Source organism: Petaurus breviceps, unplaced genomic scaffold, assembly GCF_028583685.1.
Source record: "Petaurus breviceps papuanus isolate PSGF00001 unplaced genomic scaffold, PetGlider_PUasm1.0 175, whole genome shotgun sequence".
Lineage (NCBI taxonomy): Eukaryota > Metazoa > Chordata > Mammalia > Diprotodontia > Petauridae > Petaurus > Petaurus breviceps.
Genome location: NW_027185764.1, coordinates 10005704 through 10033024, shown reverse-complemented (window position 1 = coordinate 10033024; position 27321 = coordinate 10005704). Strand labels below are relative to the sequence as shown.

The following is a 27321-nucleotide window of genomic DNA, read 5'->3' as shown; positions in this document are numbered from 1 at the left end:
GAGGAAATCATAAAGAACTTATCAGAGTTGAACTACTTACATTCCTACATGGAAAAATGATGGTTGTAACTTATGAGGCTTTTCTCAGTATGGGAATAGTTGAAGGGAATAGAGATGTATATATATTTATATGTATACATGCATATATGTGTCTATGTGGGAGGGTATATGGGTATATGAATACATTTGTGAGTGTGTGTATGTATGTGTACAGGTGTACATGGACAAAGGGTACAGGACCAGTTGAGTGGGAAGGGATGATACTTAAAAGGTGAAGTTAAGAGGTGAGAGAGGAATATGGTGGGGGGAGATGGGGAGAGATAGAATGGGGTGGATTGTCTCATGTGGAAGAGGCAAAGGAACACTGTTGCAGTGGAGGAGAAGAACGGGAGGGTGGGCGAGAATGAGTCAACCTTATTCTCAATGAATCTGGCTTGGGGAGGGAATGATATGCACACTGAACGGTATCTCACCTTGTGGGAGAGTAGAGGGGAGGGGGAGGAGGAGGATGATGGAGGGGAAGGTAGGCTGGGGGGAGGGAAGTTAGAGGCATCCACTTTTTGAGAAGGGACAGGATCAAAGCAGGGAGTAGAGCAAATGGGGGGTGGGATGGAGGGAGATGTAGTCGGTCTTTCATAATACATCCGCTGTGGAAATGTTTTGCATAGCTACACATGTACAACCTATATTGAATTGCTTGTCTTCCCAGTGAAGGTGGGTGATGAGGGAGGTAAGGAAAGAATCTGGAATTCAAAGGTTTAAAATCAAATGTTTAAAAAAATATATATCCTTATTATTATTATTATTATTATTTTACATGTAGTGGGAAATGAGATGTACAGGCGCTGGAGCATGGAGATCCACCATGCCCTGCTGGAGAGTCGGAGGGGGAATGGGGGAAGATATAGGAGAGAGGGGGTTGGGGGAGGGGATGTTCAGTGGGATTGCTGTTTTGGGGTGGTGGGTAGAGGAAAAATGGGGAGAAAATTTGTAACTCAAGATCTTGTGGAAATGAATGATGTAAAATAAAAAATAAAAAAATAAACTACAAAAAAAAGAAAAATAATAATTTAACAACAACTGGACTATCTGAAAAGCCAGGACCAAAAAAAAAAAAAAAAAGAGCCTAAATTATATTTGAAGAAATTCTGAAAGCTTAGCCAAGGTCTATTGGAACCAGAGGGCAATGTGAAACCACAAAGAAATCCACCATTCACTTCCTGAAAGAAGCCCCAAAATGAAAACTCCCAAGAACATCATAACCAAAATCCAGAGCTTCCAAGTCCAAGAAAAAGCACTCCAAGCAGCCAGAAAGAAAGTTTCAGTACCATGTAGCCATAGTCAGCAACACAAAGATGTAGCAGATGGCATGTAGAAGAACATAGATTATGGAAAATAACATTCCAGAAAGCAAAAGATAGAGGCTTATAACTAAGAATAACTTACCTAGTAAAGACAATAAAATTTTATAATTCTTTTTTTTTTTATAAAATAAAGGATTCCTAAATAGTCCTGATGAAAAGACCAGAGCTGAGTAGAAACACTGAAATATAAACACAGGAATCAAAAAGCAACACAAAATGGCATATATGAGTGAGCAATGGGAAATAACTAAACAGGGCTTAAGTGTTTATACTCTTAACAGAGGGAAATAATGCAACTGTCCCCTCCCTCAAGAATCCTAATGTCATCAGGAATCACAAAGGCAGTTAAATAAGATAGAGGTCCTGGGAATGGCTTTGTTGGGTTTTGATTAATTTAAGAGAAAGAAAGGGAGAAAAGTATGCTCCCTTTGTAAAAGAAGGGTATAGAACTCACCTAACAGAGGTGGTAAGTATATGATTAAACAAAGAAGAAGGCAGAGGAACCAGGAAACCCTTAAATCTCACTTCCATCTGAACTGGTCAAAAAAGTTTGTATGTGCACATATATGTAGAGTTTGGTACAGAAATGCATTTAACTCAATAGGGAAACAGAGAAAAAGAGAAGAGGAGGGGAAAACAGGAGAGAGAGGGGGAGGAGACACAGACAGTTATAGACTAAAGATGTATGAGAGTGAAAGAGTAATTGCTGGAATAAAAATCTCGGAGGAGGCAAGAAGAAATGTGTTCAAGGCCACAAACAAGTTAAGATGCCTTTAGTCAGTCATAGGGATGCCTTTAGTAAGTAGCTCATCTTCTAAGATAAGTGATGAAGAAAAGAGAAAATATAATAAAAGGTGGAGAACATGAATGATTATAGGAGAATTACTTTGTTTTTTCCCCCCACTTAATAGTATTTTATTTTTTCCAGTTACATGCAAAGAAAATTTTCAATATTCACTTTTACAAGACTTTGAGTTCCAAATTTTTTTTCTCCTTCCCTCCCCAAGAAGGCATGTAATCTGATATAAGCTATACAGGTACAATCATATTAATATATTTCCACATTAGTCATGTTCTGAAAGAAGAATCAGAAAAAAGTGAAAAACCATGAGAAAGAGAAAACAAAAAACAAAAAAAAAAGAGAGAGAAAATAGTATGCTTTGATCTGCATTAAGATTCCATAGTTCTTTCTCTAGATGTTGACAGCATTTTCCATCACAAGTCCCTTGGAACTGTCTTAGATCACTCCTGAGAAGAGCTAAATCTTATCAAACTTAGTCATTGCACAAGAGGCCTATTCATTGAATGGGCATTACCTCACTCAAAGTGAGAACCTAAAAAGACCTTAGCTTAAAAGGGCCAGGGTCTCCCACTGCATGCTGGACCATCTCCAGTGGTCCTGATGAATATCTGGCCACTGGACCCAGATGGCTCTGGAGGAGTGAGGCTGGTGACCTTGCCCAGCCCTGCCTCACTCAAACCAAAGCCCACTACAAGTCCTGTCATCGTCTCCCTCATGTAACAGTCCTCCTTGAGAACGAAGAACGAACACAACGACAACCACAACAATTGCTGTGCACAACGTTCTCCTGGTTCTGCTCACTTCACTCAGCATCAGTTCATGTAAGTCTTTGCAGGTTTTTCTGAAGTCCGCCTGCTCCTCATTTCTTATTGCACAATAGCATTCCATTACATTCAGATACCACAACTTGTTCAGCCATTACCCAGCTGATGGACATCCCCTCAATTTCATTCTTTGCCACCACAAAAAGAGCCACTATAAATATTTTTTGTGGGCCTTTTCCCTTTTTTAATGACCTAGAAATGGTGCTGCTAAATCAAAGGGTATGCAGTTTGATGGCCCTCTGGGCATAGTGCCAAATTGCAGAGAGTTACTTTGGAAGGTGTCAGTCTCAATGAAATGAGAGACACCTGCTATGGAAGGGAAGGACAGAGAGAAAGCTAGGAAGGAAGAGAGGGAGGGGGATAGGGTGAAAAAGACAGGAAGGGAGAAAGGGAAGAAATGAGAATGGGAAAGGAGGGAAGAAGGGAAGAGAGGGAGAAAGAGAAAGAAAGTAAAAAAAGAAGCGAGACAAAGAAGAGAAAGAAAGGTAACATCCTTTGACTGGTATCTATGCAAGGAAAAGAGAAAAGAGTAAGGGAGGCAGAGGTAAACTGGATTGCGCATAGAGCATTGTGAAATAGAACAGGACAAAAAATATATACAATTAAAGATCATTCCTATGAATGAGATGAACTCAGTTATAAAAGAGAAGAGCAAAGCAGAATCCAACATGTTGTTTACAAGAAACACACTTTAAACAAAGATTTACACAGTTTAGGGCTACAGCAAAATCTATCACACTTCATTAGAACTCAAAAGATCTTACACATCCTCCTTTGTAGTCAACCTTAAGTGAAGTGGGAATTATTGCAGTCTCATACTTTCATCTTTAACCAATTACAGAGCTCAAAGATCCCAAGGAATAAATGTGGATGTAGAGGTGGCAGAAAACATCTAGCTCTCCACCAACCACCATTCTCATACTGCCTAAAATGAAGAATCATCTCTAACAAAGAAACAGGATTCTCCCAATACAAAAAGAAAAAGTTAGGAAACCATCTTTGAGGGAACTGGCCTATCATCACCCTAGTCCCGACACAGACTAGGAACATGGCAGCTTCCTTCTCTGTCCTCTAGCCAATTGTTTAGAACATCCTCTTAATGCATCTCTTCTCTACTTGAGTCCTGTCTGTTGGATTCCTCCTCTTCCTGTCTCTAGTGTGGATCCTGGGTTACCACATAACCACTCATCTGGAGAAGCATTTGCTGTCAAATATAGGGACTGAAATGGGTAGGAGAAACAGAACAAGTCTCTTTTCCCATTTTAAAACTCAAAAACCACACAAGGGCTCTCATTGCAACTGCTGCAGGGAGTGGTCATGACTTAGATCTTTGAAGACCCTTCCAACTCCAGAGTTCTATAAATCTATCATCCCATAAAACACGGGAAATTTTCTGGAATTAAAGAAACTGAGCCACAAAGGGAGAGTAAATTCATGGGTATAAATGGAGGGACATTAGGTTTTTACAGATATCAAAAAGGATTCTTCATGAACATAAGGTGGAAACATAAGGAAACAAAATTCTTGTGAACAGCAGAGGGTGTTGGGGGTGGCAGGAGTGTGGCTGAATAAATGCTTCTCTCCAAAAGACAGGTGACTATAATCAATCCTTTCCCCTCTGAAGTTTTGTTTTGATAGAACTACAAAGAAAACCATGACTAATTTCAGATCAAATAATTCAATTTCATCAAAAAATATGTGCTGTAGAGGACACATACCAAGAATGTGCTCGTCCTACTGCTACAGTAGTGAAAGAATATAGTTCGTTTACAGGTCTGGATTCATCACTAGATTAACCAATCAATCTGCTTCTTTCATGCTTTATGCCTCTTAGAATAATTCATACACTGAATCTAAAGAGCATGTTATAACTTTGGGGAGAGGAAACACATGTTAGGATCTAACAACAGAACACGAATGAGTAAGGGTATTGGGGAAGGAGCAAGAGAGAAAGAATTGGGAAGAGAAACAGTGTCTATTTCTTTGCTGCCCAAAGGAGCCCCAGTAGAATTAGTAAAACTGAACATTTCTCCTGACTCAATTTTGTCATGAGAGAAAGAGGGTTTCTGAAAGGAGAGAAAAATCTCTCAGTTTCAAGAATGTATGGACTTTATTAGGTTATTTTCTCCATAATTACTACTATGTCTCAAATTTTTGTCTACACAATGGACAAAAATGAAGGAGATGTCCTGTGCATCCCAATGGAAAGTCTCAACCTTTGTGAAGTTGAAATGAGCTGACAATACCTTAGAGATGTAATACACACACTGCTGGAATGTATACATGATGACCTCTTCTAAAACCGTCATGGCTTCCTCACTGGCTGTGATGGTTGAAGAAAACAGTGATTCCTTAGAACCTAAAAGGAAACAGCAACACATAGTGTGAGGACAGGAAAGGAAGGGTCAACATCTCTAGGGTGACTTAAAAGGAATTCTAGGCTGAAGGTGGTTTTGGCCACAATCAAACCAAGCCCAATTTGTGTCAGCTCAACCATCACAGGAAGTGTTAGAAAATACTAATAGGCAAATTATAAACAAAAAAGGGTACCACCTGTCCCTCATGCATCTTTTATAATGAGATCACTACTAATGGGTAGGGGACATAACAGATTTTAACCCAAAATCAGGAAAATACCGCTAAAAAAACAAACCAGTTATAGACATATGATACAAAGAAATACAATGAAAGGTTTCAAAATAAATCATCAAACCTTCAAATTAGATTAAAAAAATAAATAAGTGGTAGGGGAAACCTTCTTTTATTTATATTCTTTCAGATGATGATATTTCTATTTTTCAGAAGGGAAATGGCAACTCCCCAAATTATGGGATGTTCCCAACATAACAAAAGGAGGTAACAGTAGCATCAGAAGCAAAACCAGCCTTCTTGCTCTTTCCTGGCAGGTCTCAAGTCAAACTGGGATGTCAAATATGCAACAGGGCCCCGAAGCTATTTTACTCTTTAATCACTTAAACCAGTACACCAATGAAGAATCAAAACTCTACCTTACTCGGTATTGGATAATAAAAAAGAATACCGTATAAAAGTGGTCAGCAACCCTGGACTGTTACAGTATTAATAGACATTCAGTAGATCCCATGTGCATCCGGATCTTGCTGTTTTCCTTCCCACAGTACTTTCACCCCAGAGTAGATGTTGGTGACCTCCCTTCATCCCTAATCCCCAAAGCTCATTCTAACAGCTCTGCAGAGCACTGTTTATTCACTCAGCACACATTAAGGCACTAGGGAGCTAAAAGTCCTGTCAAGCTTGCCAAACCAGCCCCACCCTTGGTTTTTCCCTATGTAGCCAAATGGCACATTCCTTTCCATTATCCAACTGAGCTTTTCCACAACAGAACAGCCAGCAGCCATCTCATGTCAGATTTCTGCAGAAGTTTTGCTGCTGCTCACTTATTTGGTTGTAACATCCTGCTGGTTGAGTGTTAAATCCCATCTACAATAACTCTTCTTCTGGTCTTCACCTCACCTGATCATATAACCCAATCCTGCAGAATGATGACAAATTAATGTTTCTTGCTGGCTAGCATAAGTGCAAATAATTTATTTGCAAGTGTGAATCCGGCATTCCAATAACCTAAAACACAGAGTTCATACAGCACAGAATACAGTATAGAGAGGCCGATACACTCTTTGAATATAAGACAAACTGTACCCTATTTTATTCCATTAATACATGCTTTTCTGCCCTGTAAGACTTTCTGAGAAGCTCAATTCAAAAAACTATGAGGTGTCAACAAAGTAGATAAGAAGGCTAAAAGAACTGAAGCTAGCAAATATAATAGCTTAATTATAAATATTTATCTTGGGGATTTTCATAGGAACACAGATCATTTCATTGAAATATATTTATCTATCTGTGTGGCAGGGATTTCAAAGAATCTTCGTTGTATTCTATGCTTTCTAGACCAATCTGATAACCTCCCTCATACTCTAAGAGGACAAACCTGTCACTTGCTTTGCATCTACAATCTATACTGGCTTCCAGAGACACTGACTAGGACAAATCTCGTGCGTGGGCTATGACCAGTTATTTGGGCTACATTTGAGAAATGACTAATTCTGCGTGCCCAAATAAATCAGCAATAAGGGTTGAAGAGGGATCCAGAGAAGCTAAAACTGTAAAGTGAACGTGCCAGAAACACAAAATAAACAACGTGATGAATCTCTCTCTTTTATTTACCTGTAAAAGAAGAGCTCTTTCTTACAGAAGTTTTAGACTAACACTTTAGGTAACTTTTTTAGGCTGTAAAAAATGGTACTTTAAACTCTCTCAGGACATGACATCTTTGTTTTTAAAATTCTTCCCACAGATATTTCCTGTGGGTCAAGAGGCTAAAATGCTGATTTTAACCTTTCCTTTGCCCTCTTGTTGTTATTATTTTTTCTTTTGAGTTCTTTGGAGCCTGCTATGATCATAACATTTATTTGTCTAACTTTTAAAAATCCTGCCTCTGCTTCCCACCACTCTATTTTCATGTCCAAAAGCTTCCCTTAGTCCACAATTCCCCTTGTTGAGTATGAGAGTTGAGTGTCAAATGATAAAACAGGCAAGTTGCTACTTCTCAGTCTATAAAGTTCTAAACCCTATTTAAGCCATAAACCCAAGAATTATCTCTGCGACAGTATTTATAGTTTTCTTCTCTTGGTGGAGGTTCTAACCAAAAAAATGACTAAAGAAACTGACCTTTTTCTCTGCCCTAAACCACTGACACCTCAGTTTTATGAAGATATCCTTCTTCCATGAAAAATAGCAAATCATATATCCAAAAAACCCACCATTTAACTCTTTGAGTAAGAAAAGGCAAAAACCCAGGGGCAGGCCAACCAAAAATCATTTCAAGAGCTCTGTCCTATGGTATCTTGCAGAATACCAACAGAAAGAGGACTGTGAAAGAGAAATTTAGTGTAAAAGTTTATGAATTTGAAGTGTAAAAGAGAAAAGGAATCTTGCTTCCAAAGCAAGGATATGAAGCAATGCTATCACTTTCCTACTGTTGTAAGACTGTCTATCTCATTTGGATCCAAAGTACCTAAATAACACTCCCACAAATATTTCATCACGTCCTTAACAATCTGGGGTTTTATAGATTTTCTTGGGTCAGACACTGCTCCAGATGCTCTTACATCTCAAGTCCCAGTTGGTATCTCCTTTGGAGCTGGAGTCTCTGAAGATTACTCTGAGAGTAACCTACTCCCAAGGGGGTCAGATGGTCTTTGACGAAATAAGAATAACTCCTTAAGATATGAAGACTATTAAATGTCTGTTGATGTTGAAAGCTGAAGTGGAATAATCTCCATAAAGCAGGCAGGGACATTCTTAGGATGCCAGGTCACTACATAGAATTTCCAAGAGGTTGGACTTCCCCAACATAAGGGACAAAAAGGCAGAAATTACTTCATGGGACAACAAAGATATTATCTGAGTGGTAGCCCAAGCTTAAAGTTCTTTTAACAGATTGTCTCAAAAACCTTAAAGGACCCGTGACTAAGTATGAGGGAACATTTTGCCATTTCACTGCCCATTTGCCAAACTAAACATTGGCACTACGCATTTTTGGTTGTTCAGTCATTTCAGTTATGTCTTGACACTCTGTGAATCCATTTGGGGTTTCCTTGGTGAAGATACTGGAGTGGTTTGCCATTTCCTTCTCCAGCTCACTTTACAAAGAGCTGAGGCAAAAAGGCTTAAGTGACTTATCCAGGGTGACACAGCTACTAAGAGTCTGAGGCCAGATTTGAATACAGGAAGGTAAGTTTCTAATTTCAAGTCCAACACTCTATCTACCACACTACCTAGCTGTCCCCTACATATTTTCAGCCTGTGGGAAAATAACTTTTTTTAAACTCTCATCAGGGAAGAATGCCCTCCCCTCCTCTACATATCATATCAGTATCGGAAACCTAGATAACCAAAGTCCTGGAAGCCTTCCAGAATGCTATAAGGTCTCTCTTCCTTGACTACAAATAAAATGAGAAAATAAACTACTAAGAAACCATAACATACTGAGAGGGGAGCCTGGTTAATCCTAGCCACTCATAGTAAATAGGATCTGTCACCTCCCAGTTGATTAGAGTGATTATTTCCTCCACATTTACCCTCTTCACCTACTGAAAGCCTCTTTCAAAGAGCAATAAAGTATCCATCCTATCCCCAAATAAGCTAGTTTGCCATTCCTCAGACTTTTCCCACAGGTTAGAAAATAAGGTTAGCATAGCTCAAGAGGCAAAAAGCCTGGAACAACTCTCCAGCTGGCATTCAGACTGACCTAGGTCTCCTTGAACTTGGCTCCTCTTCCACCCATTTTACTGGCTAGGTGTGTTGGCCTAAGGGAGTACACTTGAAACATAGGCTCTACCAAGAGAAATCAGCAAGTTCTCCACAAGCAGATTATCTGCCACCTTCCCTTGTCTATGCAGTCTTTACTTTAAACCATGGCTTCCAAAGGGCTCCAGGCAGAAGGCCCTCAACTGCCCAGCTGATGATTCTGCCATGAACAGGTTGATCTTCTCTGTTATGAAATGTTTCTATTTGGTACCCACTACAGAAAGCCAGACTCTCAGCTGTAAGGTTGCAACCATTGAGGTTATTTTTAACAGCTGTTCCTTTATCAGGTACTTAGCAATCCAGGATCCTATTGAGTGTCTATGTACAGCATGCTGAGCACTCAGGGTCTGTTTGTTTTTACTGGGTTCTCTAAGATGGGCTCTGTTGACTTCTCTCAGGGATACTCAGCTGTATACACAGACTGAGAGCACACTGAAGTCAATGGCAGTTTAGATGCTCAGAATTTCCTTAGCTATATCACACTTCAGTTCTCTATGCCTTATACTGTACAACTGAAAAATGAATATGTTAAGATAATAAATAACAGGCTTAGCATGCTTGTAATTCTATGAGAGAAAGGTGGCATAGTTAATCCAAATGATTATTTTTATTAGAGTGGAGTAGATAGGTAAGTCTTTTGGCTCCATATAAAAAGACTCCTATAACATGCATACACTGGACACAAAGGTAACTCCTCCCTTTCTTCAGAATTTGTCCATTGAACAAATTCCTCCTCGTCCTATGAGGCCACACAATCAAGGTGATATCAATAAGGCTGCCATTGGTACAGAAAAGCCATACCTCTGACATCCAGCTCCTCTTCCATGGTCTGGATATAGAGTGGAGACTTCTGCTGGACAAAGTAAAGGAGCTCAATAGAGTTAGACATCCAGAAAAGAATGTGCTGGAGGTCTGGCAGTAGGTCAGCAATGGTGAGACGGGAAAGGGAGACAGGATCCTGGCTAATGAAATACAAAGAAGGAGAAGAATGCTTAGTTAAAATTCAGCCATAAAATGATAAATATAACAAATAAAACAACATTTAAACTATAAAGGAACTAATAACATAAGGATTCAAAGGAAATATCCACACCCTAAAAGACAAATATTAAAATGACGATATAAATCTGCCCTCATTTTCACAGCTAAAGTCCCAGAAAAGCCTTCTACTCTCACTTCTCAGCATCATAGAGTGCTGTAAGGTTTACAAAGTGCAGCTCTGCGAAGTAAAGTGCAGACATTGTTATTCCAGGTTTGCAGATAAGAACGCCTGAGATATAATTTGAACATGGTCCAAGTCCAAGGCTCTTTATATGACACAGGAGTTAGAGTCAAAGTGGCACAATGAAAGGAAGTAGTACAGCCTATCTTCCTGTTACTCTTACACCACAAATCTAGAACCAGAACAAATTATGAACTAGAAAGACAAGACAGAATCACAGAGAATAATTTTCCCAGCCCAGGTTGGCTCAGGGAGACAGAGAGAGAGGTGTACATACAACAGAGTGGTATATGGATACTGGGGACAGGGTTTGGCCAGGACTATGCAGTGCAGAGCATCAAGGGACATGAAAGAGGGTCAAGAGAAGCCGTCATGGCAAGAAGCACTAGGGCAGAAAGAGATCCCAAGGGATCCCAGAACTACTGCTGGGCACAAGAATGAGTGTCACCTGGCAGCTGGGTCACTCATTATCCAGCTCCTGGTCATAAATCCAGGCAGAGAAGAGGGGTCACAAGCAAAGGCCCTAACTGTGTAAAAGCAAGGACCAGTTTCCAGAAATGCAGCTATGTGGATTTGACCCTAGGAGTAGCGTTAGAGACTCAATTCCATACCTTAGCCTTGGATGTAAGCCTGAAGTGATGGAATAACCCAGAAAAGGATCCTAGACCAAAGGGTAGCCGGTCAGTTACTCTGAGTGAGCGGAATTTTCCAGCAGTCTAAATGTGACCGAGTCCAGCAGCAATCCACTAAAACTCTTAAGCAAGGAGAAGCTAAGAACCTCAACCTGAGTTAGAAATTTGCAGAGCTAAGATCAGGGGGCAGTGAATAGATCCTGCCCCAAATCATACCACTCTGGGAGCACTAAAAGCTTGCTGGCCTTCAACCTGAGCTGAGAAAGCAGAAGAATGTAAAGTGATAGAAATTAAGGCTAGACATCCTCCATAAAAGTCTGCAGAGCCCAATACCAACAAAGTCCAAAATAAGAAGTTGGCTGGAAGAATGAGTAAACAAAAAAAGAATCCCACCATACAGAGTTATTTTGGTGACAGGGAAGCTAAAGACAAAAACACAGAAGAGAATGGCACTAAAACATCTACAAGCAATGCCTCAAAGAAAAAAAAATGCAACCTGGACACAAGTCCAACAAGAATTCCTAGAAGAGCTGAAGTAAGAGATTAAAGAGAACTACAAAATTATTTTTAAAACCAAATGACAGTGGTAGAGGAAAAAATGGCTAGAGTTTGGAAAAATAATATAAAACCTTATTTTAAAAATAACTTCTTAAAAATCGGAACTGGCCAAATGGAAGCTAATGACTCCATGAGACATCAAAAAATAATAAAACAAAGTAAAAAGTCCGAAAAAAATATAAGAAAATGTGAAATATCTCAGGAAAAACAACTGAATTAGAAAACATATTGACACAATATAATTTAAAATCATTTAGAAAGTTGAAAGCTACAAAAAAAGAGCCTAGATGTCATATTTCAAGAAATCATAAAAACAAACTGCACAGGTTATCTTAGAACCAGAGTGCAAAGTAGACAATACGTCAGTCACCTAATGAGAGAAATCCTCAAACGAAAATTCCCAGGAATATTACAGTCAAAATTCAGAGCTTTCTGGTTTAGGAAAAAATCCTTCAGACAGCTAGAAACAAAGAATTCCAGTACTAAGGAACCACAAGTCAGGATCACACCAGACTTAATTGTCACTACTAATGAAGACCTTGAAAGATGATATTCTGCAAGGCAAAGGAACTAGGTATACAACCAAGAATAACCTACTCAGCAAAACTAAGTGCAATCCCTTTCTTCAGAATTTGTCCATTGAGCAAACTCCTCCTTGTCCTATGAGGCCATTCAGTCAAGATGATAAATATTCTTTGTGGGCAGTCCAAGGCAATATAAGAAAAATGACAATACTACCTAAGTTCATTTACTTATTCAGTGCCAAGCCCATTGAACTACCAAAGGGCTACTTTATAAAGCCAGAGGAAAAATAACAAAATTCATCTGCCGGAACAAAAGGACAAGAGTATCAGGAGAATCAGTAAAAATTTAAAAAATGAAAAGGAAGGGAGCTTGGTGATACCTGATCTCAAACTACAAAAAAGTACAAATCCTTAATTATCAAAACAATCTGGTAAGGGGTAAGAAATAGGTTGATCAGTGGAACAAATTAGGTATACAATATACAGAAGCAAAAGAGCACAGTAACCTATTATCTGATAAAGCCAAAGATCCCAGCTTTGGCAGACAGAACTCACTATTTGACAAAAACTATTGGAAAAACTGGAAAACAGTATGGCCCAAACCAGGTATAGACCAACCTCTCACTCTGTACACAAACATAAATTCCAAATAAGTACTTTTTTTAAACACAAAGGGTGACAATATAAGGAAATTAGAGGATCAGGATGGAACTACCAGTCAGATCTATGTATATAGCAGGTTTCATGACCAAACAAGAGAGGTTCACTGGAGGTAAAACGGACAATTTTAAATACATAAAATTAAAAAGGTTTTGCACAAACAAAACCTACTTAAAACAAAAATGAGCAATTTGGAAATATGTCCCCCAAAGCTATTAAAGTGTATATACCTTTTGACCCAATGACCAAAGAAAGAGACCAAAGAGAGACAGGATCCATATGTACAAAAATATTAATAACTTTTTTTGTGGTGACAACTGAAATCTAATGATATGGTCATTAATTGGGGAATGCTTGAATAAGTTATGGTATGATGAATTAGTACTGTGCTAATCCACAGAAACAACACAGGGTATAGTTTCCAAAAAACCTGGGAAGACTTGGATTAACTGATGTAAAGTACAGTGAGTAGAAGCAGGAGAACAATTTATATAATAACAATACTGTAAAGATAATCTACTTTGAAAGATTTACAAACTCTGTTCAATAAAATGATCAACTACAATTCCAAAGGACTCATGATGAAACATGCTAGCCACCTCCAGAGAGAGAGCTAATGGATTCAGAGAGCAGATTAAAGCATATTTTTGTTTGTTCCTTTTTTTAATATGGATATGGCTAATGTCGAAATTTGTTTTGTAAGACTATACATATTTGGTTTTGTTCTTCTTGCTTTCTCAATGGGTAGGGGAAGGGAGGAGGGAAGGAGAGAATTTGGAACTGAAAATAAAAGTTGAATTTTTAAAATACTATGTCATATGGTCAAAGGATACAAGTAGACACATTTTAAAAGGATATATACATCACAAATAATCACTTTTAAGATGGCCTTAATTATCAAAGAAATATAAATTTAAATAACTCCAAGGCAACATCTGACCCTGACCCAAAAATCCCAAAATAAAGAAAAATGACAAAACTTAACACTAGTCAAGTTTATAAAAAAATCATATTACATTTCTGGGGGAACAGCAAATTTTGACATTTTCAGACAGAATAATTTGACAATACACTGTAAGAATTATTAAAATAATCTTACCTCTTTACTCAGTAACTCTATTGTTAGGAATATATACTAATAATGTAAAAATAAACTAAAAATAATATATACTAATAATGTTCAAAGATAATGATAGTAACATCATTAAGAATTTCCAAAAACTGTAAACAACCTAAATGTTTTAGTGCAGAATAGATATGATGAACAAACTATGGTGGAGCAGTGTAATGGAGTAAATACTCTAACTCAATTATGAATGAAAAATATGAAGAAATGCATAAGCATAAAAAGCACAGAAAGCAGAATTTAACCATCCAGTTCAGCAAAGACATGAAGTACCTCTTGCATCCTAGGCATAGGGGTAAAAAGACAAAAGCAAAGCCATCTCTGTTCTGAAAAATCTTATGTCGTAAATTAAGAAGAGAAGAAAAATGAACAATTAAGGGAATTAAGAAAAGCTTCCCTTAGGTCCATAATTTGGACCTTAAAAAAAACTAAGAATTCTGGGAGCCAAAGGTGAGAAGGGAGAACACTGCTGGCATGGGGTGGCAGGGTGCTCCCGGAGGTGAGAAGAGCCTGTGCTGAGGTACAGGAAAGGGTGTGAGGCTGGAGTTCTGAGTCTGAGGAACAATCAGCAGGCCAGTTTGACTAAAAGGGAGAATCTATGAGGAGGAACAAAGTGAACTAAGCCCGTGAAGGCAGGGTGAAACTAAACTGTGCAGGGCTTTCAAAGCTCAGCTTTATCCCTGAGGCAATATGGAGCCAATTCAGCAGTTTGTGCTCTGGGGTGACATGGTCAGATTTGTGCTTTTGGAATATTATTTCAGCAGCTGTGTGGAAGATGAATGAAAAGTGTGTGGCTGGAAGCAGGGAGTCAAAATAAAAAGTCAACAATAATCCAGGAAAAAGTGATGAGGGCCTGAACTGGAGTAGTAACTGCGTGGGTGACAAGAAGGAGACAGATCTAAGAAATGTAGGGGTGAGATCAGTAAGACTTAACAAATGATTAGAGATAGGGATGAACGGTGAAGGAGAGGGAATAGCTGATGATGATACACAGGCTATGAACCTGAGTGGTTGTAGAAGGCACAGAAGGAAAGTAGTACCCTCGGGGGAAAAAAAAAAAAGGAGTTTAGAGGAAAGGTTGGTTTGAAGGAAGATAGTAAGTTCTATTTTATACATGGAGCCTGAGATACTGGGCATCCAGTTGGAGATGTCTACTAGGCAATGTGTTGTTTAGGTCTGGATACAGAGTTCTGGGAAGCATCTATGCAGAGATAATTGGATCCATGGGTACTAATGTGATCAATAGACAGGATTTATTGAGAAAAATAAAGGATGAACTGTTATGGACTCATGCAAAGGAGAATGAACATCAACGATGATCTAAAGAGACTGAGAAGGAGTGATCAGACAGGTAGGACGAGAACCTGAAACCAATTATCACAAAAATCTTGGAAGGACACAGTATCAAGAAAGGCAGGGTGGTCAACAGTGTTGAATGCTGAAGTGTGGTCAAGAAGGATGGGGACCGTGATTGCTGGCCATTGGACTTAATAATAGGACTCATATATTCAAAAATATCTACAGTAGTAAAGAACTAGAAATAAGACAGAAGCTCATTAACTGGGGAAAGACTAAACAAATTGTGGTACATGAAAGTAATGAAATATTGTAAGAAATAATGATGACTAAAACAGGTAAGAATGAGATGACTTATTTACATAAACTAATGCAAAGTGAAAGTAAGCAGAAGCCAGAAAAAAATCCAAGAAAAAGTCACAGTGAGTATTTTTTTCCAGCCTATGTCAGGAGAGGGAAACAGACTTGAGAGGTCTGGGGACACTGGGGATGCCCTGGCCAGGCACACACTTAGAACACTCCAGAACCCAGGAAGAGGCTATGGAGCAGGGTGAGAAGGAGATTCCAGAAGTAAACTAAGACACTGTTACAGGGATAGATGCAAAATGGCAGCTCTGGTGCCCACTACTTAGTTCCAAGGCAGACAACTTCTGCTGGGGGGTAGGGCAAGGCTCCCTGGCAGGGGTGCGCTGTGAATGCAGAAAGGAGGAAGCTCAGAAGTAAGCAGCAGGAGTGTAGTTAAGCCCGTAGGCAGAAAGCAGGGTCTCAGTGCAGCATCCAGCCCAGCTTGTATAGGAATAAAGGAAGGAAGAATCCTATACCAAAGGGAAATCTACAATTCTATCACTTTTTTGATATCACTTTTTTTTTTTTAAAGCAATCGGGGTTAAGTAACTTGCTCAAGGTTACACGGCCAGTTATTTCTGGGTGTGGTGCTGAGTATCTGAGCCCGGATTTGATCCAGGTCATCCCGACACTGGAGCCAGTGCTCATACTCACTGAGCCACCTGGCCGCCCTCTGATATCACTTTTAACACATAGAAGTTTCCACTCTATTCTTGCTCAGACCCAGATCTAAACCCAAGACAGAAAGTTGCATACTTGAAACAAAATAATCACACTTTGCCCTAGGTCATACCACTCTGGGAACAATAAAAGCTTGCAGGACCCCAGCCTGTCCCCAAGATCCTGATATAAAACAACCCAATACCCCCAAAAAGCAGTAAAGGATCAGTCCAGACCTCTAGAAGTACAGCAAAGTAAAGCCCTAACATCAAGTCAAAGTCAGGAATTAGGTTGAAAAAATGAATAAACAAAAAATAACCCCATCAAATAAAACTATTACAGTGGCAGGGAAGCTGAAATCACAAACCTAGAAGAACAAAATGACTTCAAAACATCCATAAGCAAAGCCTCAGAGAAAAACACAAGCTTGGGTACTAACTCAACTAGAATTCTTGGAAAGGATGAAGCAAAACTTAAGAGTTTAAAAAATTAAATGAGTGCACTAAAAGAAAAAAATTGGAAAAGAAATGAGAGGGAATTAACAGCTAGGCACAACCAACCAACAAACTCTCTAAAAAGGAGAATGGAAGCAATGACTTCATAAGGTAATAAGAAATATTAAGACCAAATCAAAACACTGGGGGAAAAAAAACCTAGAAGAAAAAGCCAAGTATTCTAGAAAACAGATCAAGGAAAAAAAATTAGAGTCACTGAGCTACCTGAAAGCCTTGATCCAAAAAAAAAAAAAAAGCCTATACATTATATTTTAAGTAAGCACAAAAGAAAACTACCCAGATCCCTCAGAATCAGAAGGCAAAAATGAAATGGAAAGAATATACTCATAAGGGAGGGAGTTGTGAGAAGGAAAACAAACTTTAGGGAGGGATGGAGGAGAGAGGGAAACAGGGGAGGGGAGAGGATAAACAGGGAAAAAACAGAATAGAAATACAGAGTTAACAATCGTAACTATGAATGTAAATAGAATGAACTCACCCACAAAACAGAAATGAATAGCAGAATGGATTGAAAACTAGAATCCAATGATACATTGTTTACAAGAAACACCCTTTAAAAAGACAGACACATACAGAGTAAAAATAAGGGACTAGAGCAAAATGGATAGCAATCATGATCTCAGATAAAACTAAAGCAAAAATAGACCTAATTAAAAGAGATAAGTAGAGAAACTACATTTCGCTAAATGGCACCATAAACAATTAAGTGATCTCAATACTAAACATATATGCGCCAAATAGCAGAGTAACCAAATTCTAAAGGGAAAAGTTAAATGAGTTATAGGAAGAAAAAAGTAATAAAACTACACTAAGTGTAGGATCTTAACCTTCCCCTCTCAAGGAACTAGATAAATCTAACCATAAAATAAACAAGAAAAAAGTTAAGGAAATGAACAGAATTTTAGAAAAATTAGATATGATAGAACTCTAGAGAAAACTGAATGGGAATAGAAAGGAGTATACCTTTTGCTCAACTGTACCTAGCACCTTCACAAAAACTGACCACATATTAGGGCACAAAAACCTCACAACCAAAAGCAAAAAGGCAGAAATTTTTAAATGCATCTGTTTCAAACCACAATACAATAAAAATTATATTCAATAAAGGGCCATGGAAACAGATTATAAATGAACTGAAAATTAAATAATCTAAAGAATGAGTGAGTCAAAGAACAAATCATAGAAACAATAAATAGTTTCATTAGAGAGTATGATAACAATGAGACAACATACCAAAATTTATGGGATGCAATACTTAGGGAAAATAGAAAAAGAGCAGATCAATGAATTGGGCATGCAAGTAAAAAAACTAGGAAAAGAACAAATTAAAAGAATGAAAGGAAAGATTAATAGAGTTGAAAGAAAATCACTAAAATAAAATTAAAAGCAGATTTTATAAAAAAAAAATAAAATGAAGTGGTTAATTTGATTTTTTTTTAAAAAAGAGGAAACCAAATTACCAGTGTTAAAAATGAAAAGGGTAAATTCACCACCAATAAAGATGAAATTTAAGCAATTTTTAGGAGCTATTTTACCCAATGATATGCCAAAATATTTGACAATTTAAGTAAAATGGATGAATATTTTAAAAAATACAAATTGCCCAGATTAACAGAAAAGTAAAAAGAATACTTAAATAACCTTATCTTAGAAAAAGAAGTTGGACCAGTCATCAATGAGCTCCTCCCTAGGATGAGATGAATTCACAAGTGAAGTCTACCAAAAATTTAAAGAACAATTAATTCCAACATCATATGGAAAAATAAGCAAAAGAGTCCTGTCAAATTCCTTTATCACACAAATATTGTGCTAACACCTAAAACCAGGAAGAGCAAAAACAGAGAAAGAAAACTATAGATCAATTTCCCTAGGGGATACTGATACAAAAATTTTAAATAAAATACTAGCAAGGAGATCACAGCAACATATAAAAATCACACAATATGAATAGGTAGAATTTACACAATTCAATATTAGGAAAACTATCAGCATAATTGATCACATCAATAACAAAAATAATGAAAATCATATGATTATCTCAATAGATGCAGAAAAAAACTTCTGACAAAATACAACACTCATTCCTATTAAGAACACTAGAAAGCATAGGAATAAATAATATTTCCCTTAAAATGAAGTTTTTCCTTTAAAATCTAAAACCATCAGCAAGTATTATCTGTAATATGGACAAGCAAGAAACCTTTCCAATAAGATCGGGGTAAAGCAAGAATGTCCATTATCACCACTATTGTTCAATATCATTCTAGAAATGCTAGGTATAGCAATAAGAGAAATAAAAGAAATTGAAGGAATTAGAATATATGACAAGGAAACAAAGTTATCCTTTAAGTCTTTGCTGATGATGTAATGGTGTACTTTTGGCATCCTAGAGAGTCAAGTAAAAAGCTAGTTGAAATAATGAACAACTTCAGCAAAGTTGCAGGATATAAAATAAACCCACATAAAATGATAGCCAACTCTATATATTACCAACAAAGTCCAGCAGGAAGAAATAGAAAAAGAAATTCCATTTAAAATAACTGCAGACAACATAAAATACTTGGAAGTCTACCTGCCAAGACAAACCCAGGAACTATACAAACACAATTACAAAACACTTTTCACACAAAATAAAGTCAGATCTAAACAACTGTAGAACTATTCATTGCTCATGGGGAAGCTAAACCAAAAAAATAAAAATGACAATTTTACCTAATTTATTTATTCGGTGTTATACCAATCAAATCACACCAAAAAATCTATTTTATAGAGCTAGAAAAATAATAACAAAATTCATCTGGAAGAACAAAAGGTCAAGAACATCAAGGAAATCAATGAAGAAATATGTGAAAGTAGGTGGCTTAGCAGCTGTTCAGTTGTTTAATTGTCTCTGACTCTTCATGATCCCACATGGGGTTTTCTTGGCAAAGATACTGGACTGGTTTATCATTTCCTTCTTCAATGGATTAAGGCAAACAGAGGTTAAATGACTTGCCCTGGATCACACAGCTAGTGAGGCAAATTTGAATTCAGGCCTTTTTGACTCCAGGTCTACCCTCCAGGCAGAATCAGATCTCAAACTGTATTACAAAGTGGTAATCATCAAAACAATATGATACTAGCTAAGAAAAAGTGGTAGATCATTCTAAGTGATTAGGTACACAATACACAGTAGTAAAGGACCAGAGTAATCTAGTGTTCTACAAACCCAAAGATCCAATATTTGAGGACAAGAAATCACTATTTCACAAAAATTGCTGGGAAAACTGGACAGCGGTTTGGCAGACGCTAGGTATAGACCATGATCTAATAAAATATATCAAGATGAGGTCAAAATGGGTTAATTAGACTTTGATATCATAAGCAAATTAGGGGAGCATAGAACAATTTATCTGTCAAATTTATGGATAAGGGAAGAATTTATTACTTTTACGACCAAATAAGAGGTACAAAGCATTAAGGGATACAGAATGGATAATTTTGGTGACATTAAATTTAAAAGGTTTTGTACAAACAAAACCAATGCTGCCAAGATTAGAAAGAAAGTAGGAAGCTGAGAAAAAAAAATTTCTTATACTAAGTTTCTCTGAAAAAGGTCTCATTTCTCAAATATATAGATAACTAAGGCAAATTGATAAGAATACAAGACAAAGGACAGTTTTCAGAAGAAATAAAAGCTATATGTAGTCATATAAAAAATACTTTAAATCATTACTGATTTTCAGTCGTTTTAGTCATGTCCAGCTCTCTGTGACCCTATTTGGAGTTTTCTTGGCAGAGATACTTGAGTGGTTTGCCATTTCACTTTCTGGCTCATTTTACAGATGAGGGAACTGAGGCCAACAGGGTTAAGTGACTTCCCCGATCACATGGCTAGCAAGTGTCTGAGGCCAGATTTAAACTCAGGAAGATGAGTCTTCCAGACTCTGTGCACCATGCCACCTAGCTACCCATTACTCATCAGAGAAATGAAAATTAAAATCATGAAGATGACTTTGGGGGGCAGAGTCAAGATGATGGTGTAGAAACAGGACTCTGTTTAGACTAAGTTTAAACTGTTTAAACTAAGTTTTAAAACTAAGTTTAGACTGTTTAGACTTCAGACTCTAACGGGCTCCAGTTTCCACCTCCCCCAATTCATGTAAAAGGGGACTCTGAACAAACTTTGAAGCTACAGAACCCACAAAATGACACAGAGAAGCTACACTCCCACTGAGAACAGCCCGGCAGGTTAGCAGGGAGCAGCCAGCGCAATGCTCTGGAAGCCGACCTCAGCCCCACGCCAGCCAGAGGTTTTAGCCCCAGGGCAGGCCTGACCAACCACTGGCTGGAGGGAATTCAGATCACCAGCAGCTGTGGCAATTTCCAGAATTATCAACACATAGATGCTAAGGACACAGTGACAGGTCAGTGCAGTGTGGACTTTGGGATCCAATAGTTGGGAGTGCAGTTGGCCTTTGCCCCCGGGACGGGAAGCTGCTGAGGCCCTGTGGCCATGCAGTTGCCCCCATGTGGCAGCTTCAGCTCCTGGCCTGCAGGGTATAGGGAGACCAAGCACCAGTCTGAGGGGTAATCTTACTTTAACTTGCTTGGATCTGGATTGTGGTCTAGGGTGGAGGTCCTGGGGTGTGCAATCAGCTTGCCAGAGCATGTGGAGACTTCAGAGAGGGCACCCAACTAATACCTCTGGCAGCTGAGAAAATCCCAGCGTTTGGGACAAAGATCCCCTGTCTGGTGGCAGAGTCCTACTGTGGCAAAAAGCCCAGGGGTCAAGTGATTGAGTGGCGACATGAGCAGGCAAAGGAAGCAAAATAAACAGAGCACCCCAACTTAACACTCCTATTTTGACGACAAAAAGGATCAAAGCATGGAACAGGAGGAAGACAGTGAAGTCAGAACTCCTGCACCAAAAGCTTCAAAGAAAAATACGAGCTGGTTACAGGCCACAGAGGACCTTAAGAAGCAAATAAGAGAAGTGGAGGAAAAATTGGGAGAAATGAAAATGATGCAAGAAAATTACGAAATGAGAGTCAACAGCCTGACTGAGGAAAATAATAGCTTAAAAAATAGACCAACTCAAATGGCAAAAGAGGCTCAAAAAGGCAATGAGGAGAAGAATGCCTTAAAAAGCCAAATTTGCCATATGGAAAAAGAATCTCAAAAGCTCACTGAAGAGAATTATTCCTTCAGAATTAGACTGGAGCAAATGGAAGCTAGTGACTTTATGAGAAATTAAGATGCTGTCAAACAGATCCAAACAAATGAAAAAATAGAAGGCAATGTGAAATATCTCATTAGAAAAACCACTGACCTGGAAAATAGATGCAGGAGAGATAATTTAAAAATTATTGGACTACCTGAAAGCCATGATCAAAAAAAGAACCTAGAAATCATCCTCCAAGGAATTCTCAAGGAAAACTGCCCTGATTTTTTTTTTAAGCAATTGGGGTTAAGTAACTTGCTCAAGGTTACATGGACAGTTTTAGTGTGTGGGTGTTAAGTATCTGAGGCAGGAACCAATCCTGGGTCTCCCGACTCCAGGGCCGGTGCTCTTACTCACTTCTCCACCTAGCCACCCCCCTGATGTTTTAGAGCCAGAGGCCAAAATAGAGGTTGAAAGAATCCACCAATCACCTCCTGAAAAAGATCCCCCAAAGAAAACTTCTAGGAATATTATAGCCAGGTTCCGAAATTCCCAGATCAAGGAGAGAATATTACAAGCAGCCAGGAAGAAACAATTTGAATATTGTGGAAACACAATCAGAATAACACAGGATCTGGCAGTTTCTACACTGAGGGACTGAAGGCTTGGAATATGATATTCCGGAGGGCAGAGGAGCTGGGATTAAAACCAAGAATCACCTACCCAGCAAAACTGAGTATCATGTTTCTGGAGAAAAATATGGTCATTCAGTGGAATAGAGGACTTTCAAGTATTCTTGATGAAAAAACCAGAGTTGAATAGAAAATCTGACATTCAGATACAAGAAGCAAGAGAAGCATGAGAAAGTAAACAGGGAAAAGAAATCATAAGGAACTTATCAAAGTTGAACTATTTACATTCCTACATGGAAAAATGATAATTGTAACTGATGAAACTTTTCTCAGTATGAAAATAGTTGAAGGGAACAGAAATACATACATACATATATATGTCTATGTGTCTATATAGGAGGGTATATGGGCGTATGAATACATATGTGAATGTGTGTATATATTTTTACAGGTATAACAGATAGAGGGCACAGGACCAATTTAGTAGGAAGGGATGATGCTTAAAAGGTGAAATTAAGAGGTGAGAGAAGAATATAATGAGAGGAGATGGGGAGAGACACAATGGGGTAAACTATCTCATATAGAAGAGGCAAAGGAAAATGGTTACAATGGAGGGGAAAAACAGGAAGGCAAAAGGGAATGGATCAACCTTATTCTCACTGAATTTGGCTCAGAAAGGGAATGACATACACACTAAATGGGGTATCTAACCCTACAGGAGAATAGGGGGGAAGGAGATGAGAGGGCAGATGATGGAAGGGACAGGCTAGAGGGGAAGGAAGTTGAAAGCACCCACTTTTGAAAAGGGACAGTATCAAAGTAGAAAATAGAACAAGTGGGAAGTGGGATGGGAGGGAGGGAAATATAGTCAGTCTTTTACAATATATCTACTATGGTAATGTTTTGCACAGCTACACATGTACAACCTATACTGAATTGCTTATCTTCCCAGTAAGAACCCCTCTCGTTCTAAAACATCACCTTACTTTGGGTGACAAGGGAGGAAGGGAATGAATCTGTAATTCAAAGTTTAAAAATAAAATGTTTAAATATATATATGTGTATACATATACACACACTATTATTAATACCATTTTACATGTAATTGAGAAATAAGATATATAGGCACTGGGGCATAGAGATCCACCATGTCCTACTGGAAAAGTCGAAGGGTGTATGGGAGAAGATATGGGAGAGAGCAGATTGGAGGAAGAGATATTCTGTGGGACTGCATTGTGGGGTGGTAGGTAAGGGAAAAATGGAGAGAAAAACTGTAACTCAAAATCTGGTGGAAATGAATGATGTAAACCAGAAATTAATAAAGCACTTGAAAAAAAAAGAAAATTAAAATCACTCTCAGTTGCCACTTCACACCTATCAGATTGGTTAATATGACAGAAAAAGAAAAGGACTAATGTTGGAGGGAATGTGGAAAAAATACACTGCTGGTGGAGTTGTGAAGTTAATCCAATCATTCTGAAGAGCAATTTGGAACTATGTCCACAGGGCTATAAAACTATGCATGCCCTTTGACTCAGCAATACCACTGATCTATATCCTAAAGAGATCAAAGGAAAAGGAAAAGAAGACAAGAATCACATGTATAAAATATATGTATATGTACAAAAATATTTATAGCAGCTCTTTGTGGTGGCAAAGAATTGGAAACTGAGATATGCCCATCAATTGGGGAACGACTGATCAGGCTGTCATATATGACTGTGATAGAACACTATTGTGCTATAAGAAATGATAAGTAAGATGCTTTCATAAAACCTGGAAGACTTACATGAACTGATGCAAAGTGAAATGAACCAGACCAGGAAAACACATATACAGCAATAGTGATATTGTAGGATGGTCAACTTTGAATGACTTACCTATTCTCGGCAATATAAAGATCCAAGACAATTCTGAAGGACTAATGATGAAAACTGCTTATTCATCTCCAGAGGAAGAACTGACAGACTCTAAATGTGGATTGAATGATACTTTTTTACCTTCTTTTATTATTCTTGGCTTTGTTTTTGGTCTCTTTTTCTTATGCAAAATGGCTAATGTGGAAATGTTTTGCATGCCTGTACATCTATATCCTATATGTAATTGCTTGCCTTCTTAAGAAGGTAGAAAGAAGAGAGAGAGAATTTGAAACTTAAAAAAAATTTATTATTATATATTATGTATGTTATTATATATGTATTATTATGTATATTATTATATATGCATTATGTATCATGTTTTTATGTTATTATGTAGAAAGAAAAAGCACAATGCTAAACCTAAAGGTGGCAGTCAGGATGCACCCTGATGGTCTCTAAGTCGATTTTTTTACTACATGTTTGATGAGTTCATCAGAGACCACATATAACTATTATACTTACTGCTGAGACTGTTTCTCGGCTAATTCTTTGGTTTTTTCCTAAAAGCAAAAGAATAAAAGAAAATATTAGAAAATAGAGGAATATACACAGTTATATCCAATAACCGCCCCCTGCCCCCCAATATGCTTGTGGTACCCTGATCAACATCAGAAACACTAAACTATCATGTCAGATCCAGTCTATACTATGCTAACTATTCTAAATTATGTTGGAAAAAACCAGCATTGCGTATCATTCAATTTTTTTCTTTCTTTATTTCCCTTTCCCAAAATGACCTATATAATCACCTTACACAACAACTATACACTGAAAAATACTAAAGACTATATACTTATCACATTCACAAATCAGGATTCTGTTTATGCTTTTGTCATTGTTAATCATGTATTTTAAAATGTTCCAACCCTGTGACTATGAGTAAATGAAAATACATTTGAATTTCTAGAAATATTTAAATGTTAACATCGGGCTCCCAGATTCAACCAGTATTTTCAGTGTTAACACTTAAAATGAAGGCATAAGTCTAATTTTAACTATTGATCTATTAAGGTAAACAGTACTATAATTCCTATTTATAGTTAGTCTTCTTGTTATCCACATTAGCCCATAGCTGGGTATCTAGTCATTAGAGCAGAGAATAACAAAAAGAGACCTGAACTTGGATTCAGAAGACCTGAGTTAAGTTCTAACTCTGCCATTTAATTAACAAAACGAATGATTAGGCAAGTCACTTAACCTCCCTGACCCTCAGTTTCCTCATTTGTAAAATGAGGTGGGAGTAGATGATCTCTAAGGGTCCATCCAACTCCAAAATCCTATTCTATATCAACGAATTTTGTAGACACTATATGAAAGGAAGCGGTCAAAAGCTCCTAAACAGTCAAAAACATCTAGTGGAGAAATCACAGGATTTAGAGCTGAAAAAGGCTATCAGGTTATCAAGTTCGACCCTTATTTTACAGTTTAGTATGTGTCAATCAGTGTTATTGAGCCTTTTGTTGGAATCTGTATTTATTTCAAAATGTAAAGAGTTCAGATTTATTCCTATTATTTAGGCTTCAACTCCATATTCTCTTTATTTTTTTGAGACTAAATAAAAATATTTTAAATGTTAAAACTGTCCATAAAATACATGTATTCGTTTTCCACTAAATTGATTTCACCAGGTACCATGCACATTATTAGCACTCCATGAGTATAAATGACTACTGCCACAGAAGTCATAATACTGGATTTCATACTGGGAATCCTAGGAGAAGACTTGACACAGTACCCAGATCACATTGACCATTACCTATCAGATGTATGCTGCAAACCTTAGTCAATCACATTACCTGTCAATAGCAACAAAAACAAGCCATGGCTACGAAAAGGAAATCTTACAAAGATAAGCTTTTTCACAATTTTGCTCCAGGACATGGACTGGTCTAAGGTTTGGAGAAAGGATCACCTGGAATGACCAATGTGAGAAACAAAAGAACTCTATTTCCCTCAATAATAAGGAGTTTAAGACTGTGGCCTTTCTCATTTAGTAGATACAGCTCAGATAACTCCCAGTCAACCAACTGCCAATTACAAACACAATTCAGACTATGCAAGTGGCTGTCAAAACGCCAAGAAGAGGTTATCCCAGATGTTAACAGTTAAACCTCCTTCTGTAAAGCTGTTTTAATTTTAAAAGTGACTAGTGCTGTATTAGTCTCCTGCCCCTGCCACCCCATTACTGAAAACCTTTAATGCTCATGCTCTCTAAGCAGAACAGAAGAAACTGAATAGCAAGCCCATCCAGCCCTGCTCCCATCGGATTTTACCAACTGTGTTCATGGGCAGGCATCTGGGGAGTTATGGGCAGTGCCTGTGCCAGTGGGAAGGTGCCAACAAAGAACCACGCATCGATAGCTCCAAGGGGACTCTATCTGTAGGACTACTGTTTGAAGATAATCAGCCTTGCTCTCAGACCTAAATTCTTAGTACATGACACCACTGGACAACACCACCTTAAGGCCGTATAAAGGCTGGGGGAGAAGGCGTCCAGAACCTCAGCGCGCCGAGCAGACAGAACGCTGACTCCTGGTCACTGTGGCCCCGCCTCCCCCACACTGGAGCTGCAGCCAGATCTACCTGGTGCTCGAGTTTTACCCGCTGCCTCACAGGCCTGGGAGACACGGGGAGATAAGCAAGAAAGACCTTGTGGCTAGTGCTCCGCTCCTGGTAACTTTCCATGTCCCACAGATACTGCAGAAAGCTTCTAGCTCTCCTAGGCCAATCTGTGAGTAGAGGAGGAGG

General features: G+C 38.1%; 1 protein-coding gene across 2 annotated transcripts in view; it reads right to left on the bottom strand.

Moving 5' to 3' along the window:
* Positions 1 to 27321, bottom strand: part of RADIL (Rap associating with DIL domain) — a 119710-nt gene that overhangs the window by 40355 nt on the left and 52034 nt on the right. For both annotated transcript variants that reach the window (XM_069084762.1, XM_069084763.1), the window contains exons 5-7: positions 25036 to 25073; positions 10143 to 10303; positions 5237 to 5349 (exon numbers count right to left, since the gene is read on the bottom strand). In XM_069084762.1, the coding sequence (XP_068940863.1) occupies positions 5237 to 5349; positions 10143 to 10303; positions 25036 to 25073 (312 nt within the window). The remainder of the gene's footprint in view (positions 1 to 5236; positions 5350 to 10142; positions 10304 to 25035; positions 25074 to 27321) is intronic.